The following is a 1531-nucleotide window of genomic DNA, read 5'->3' as shown; positions in this document are numbered from 1 at the left end:
GGGATCTTGCTTAGCTGGCTTAAATTCCGTGTGCCTCTCAAATACCTGTCTGTTGTGAAGCCTTGAAGAAGCTATGGAGAAAAGCCTTATTTTAATTATAGATTAAGTTCTATACTCTGGCTTTGCATGCACATTTTGTGTGCAGCTGCTAGCAAAGATTCTCACCTCCCCGAGCTGCCTGAGCTGCAGTGATAGCGGCGTGGCTTGTGATTGCAGGGCTCTGGTGTGCTGGCGATGGAGAGCGTCTCTGCTTCCCCCTCACCCTTCTCCTACACCACGCAGCCTGAGAACACCACCGCCCACGACCCCTACTCGGGCCTCCAGAAGAGCATGCACGTCCTCTCCATGGTGGTGTACGGCGTCGCCTGCCTGCTGGGGGTGACGGGCAACGGCCTCGTCATCTGGATCGCGGGCTTCAAGATGAAGAAGACGGTGAACTCCGTCTGGTTCCTCAACCTGGCCGTCGCCGACTTCATCTTCACCTTCTTCCTGCCCCTCAGCATCGCCTACACCGCCCTGGGCTTCCACTGGCCGTTCGGGAAGCTGCTGTGCAAGCTGAACAGCACCATCGCCTTCCTCAACATGTTCGCCAGCGTCTTCCTCCTGACGGTCATCAGCGTGGACCGCTGCGTCTCCGTGGCCTTTCCCGTCTGGTCTCACAACCGCCGGAGCCCGCAGCTGGCGGCCAGGATCGCCCTGGGGACGTGGGTCCTGGCTCTCCTCCTCAGCTCCCCCTACCTGGTGTTTCGGGACACCGTGGTCAGTTCCAGGAACGTCACCACCTGCTATAACAATTTCGCCCTGTCCGACGACTACGCGTCGGAGGCCACGCGGAGGCTGTGGAGGGTGAGGCACAAAGCCATGATCCTAACGCGGTTCCTGTGCGGGTTCCTCGTCCCCTTCACGGTGATTCTCATCTGCTACAGCATCGTTGCCTTCAAGCTGAAAAGGAGGCAGTTAGCCAGCTCGGCCAAGCCGTACAGAATCATCATCGCCGTCACCGTCTCCTTTTTCCTCTGCTATTTTCCCTACCATGTCTTCTCCTTGCTGGAAATATCCAAAAACTCTTCCAGTCATGAGATGAAACTGGCTCTTTACATCGGGATCCCCTTGGTTTCCAGCCTTGCTTTCTTCAACAGCTGCATCAACCCCATCCTGTATGTCTTCGCGGGGCCGGATTTCAAGGAGAAGTTTCGCCAGTCCATCCTGTCGACCTTCGAAGGGGCCTTCAGTGAGGAATCTCTGCTGGGCAGCCTGACCAGCAGGCGCAAGTCCAGGTCTGCTTCAGAGGCAGAGGTCCCGAGGCTGTGAGCAGGGGCTGCTCTGCAGGGGGTTGTTCTTTCCTCTGCCATCTCCCCCCTCATTTCAGAGCTGCAGTCGCAGGACTGGGGGCTGCAAAGGGCTGTGCCTGCTAACGAACTGTGACTGTGTTCTGGAGGGATCTCAAACCTGATATGGCTTCATATATTATGGAAATTAAGCAGTCATTAGGGCAGCAATGTCAAGGTAGGTTTTGGTCCTTGTGCCACTT

General features: G+C 56.4%; 1 protein-coding gene across 1 annotated transcript; it reads left to right on the top strand.

The window, feature by feature from the left end:
* The first annotated feature begins 234 nt into the window (after positions 1-234).
* LOC103777620 (chemokine-like receptor 1) lies at positions 235-1311 on the top strand. The gene has a single exon (XM_008945178.1). It carries the CDS (start codon positions 235-237, stop codon positions 1309-1311), a length of 1077 nt encoding a protein of 358 aa, XP_008943426.1.
* The last annotated feature ends 220 nt before the right edge of the window (positions 1312-1531 follow it).

This window comes from Merops nubicus, unplaced genomic scaffold (assembly GCF_000691845.1).
Source record: "Merops nubicus isolate BGI_N331 unplaced genomic scaffold, ASM69184v1 scaffold14148, whole genome shotgun sequence".
NCBI classification, from domain to species: domain Eukaryota; kingdom Metazoa; phylum Chordata; class Aves; order Coraciiformes; family Meropidae; genus Merops; species Merops nubicus.
Note: the sequence above shows the minus strand (reverse complement) of the source record. Positions and strands in the feature narration are given on the sequence as shown.

Bases quoted from the DNA above. Each gene is read 5' to 3' on its own strand.
- LOC103777620 (XM_008945178.1), top strand. From the start codon at position 235: ATGGAGAGCGTCTCTGCTTCCCCCTCACCCTTCTCCTACACCACGCAG.